The sequence below is a fragment of the Octodon degus genome, unplaced genomic scaffold (assembly GCF_000260255.1).
Source record: "Octodon degus isolate 3935 unplaced genomic scaffold, OctDeg1.0 scaffold00035, whole genome shotgun sequence".
Classification (NCBI taxonomy): Eukaryota; Metazoa; Chordata; class Mammalia; order Rodentia; family Octodontidae; genus Octodon; species Octodon degus.
The window spans coordinates 13,085,339-13,085,849 of NW_004524611.1; the positions used below are offsets into that span (position 1 = coordinate 13,085,339).

Consider the following 511-nt stretch of genomic DNA (forward strand, 5'->3'; position numbering starts at 1 on the left):
GGGGGGGGCAGGCTCTGCTTATCAGACAGGGCTCTGCCTACTGGACAACCAGGTTGATACAGAGGGACCTGCAACTTCTAGGGACCTTAGGCTGGAGGGGACTGAGGGGACACCCCAACTTTCAGTGAAATCAAGTGTATAATTTATGAGCTCACCTCCTCCTCCCAGGCCTCCGAGCCCAGTCCCTGTGATAGATGGGAGAGAGATGGACAGGTGGATAGCCAGACACACCGACAGACCGAGACCATCAGTTCCTTTCTGGCCGCAGCCCCTCCCTCCCATGCTCCAATCTATCCCTGCCTGGCTGCTGCCCTGGGGTGGGTCAGACTCTGTGAGCCTGTTTCTCCATCTGTCTCCCCGTGTCAACGGCTCTGAGACAGTTTGTGCCCGGGAGGGGCTTGTATGCCCTGCCTCCCCGTATTCGCCTTAGTTCTCAACACGCAGCCCTTTTAATTACTAAAACTATTGCTTTTGGGTTTTAATATACTTGAGAACATTATATATATATAGT

General features: G+C 53.4%; 1 protein-coding gene across 6 annotated transcripts in view; it reads right to left on the reverse strand.

Moving 5' to 3' along the window:
* Nucleotides 1-511, reverse strand: part of Eln (elastin) — a 29,167-nt gene that overhangs the window by 22,153 nt on the left and 6,503 nt on the right. For all 6 annotated transcript variants that reach the window (XM_023714386.1, XM_023714387.1, XM_023714384.1 and 3 more), the window contains exon 3: nt 156-185. In XM_023714386.1, coding sequence (XP_023570154.1) covers nt 156-185 — 30 coding nt within the window. The remainder of the gene's footprint in view (nt 1-155; nt 186-511) is intronic.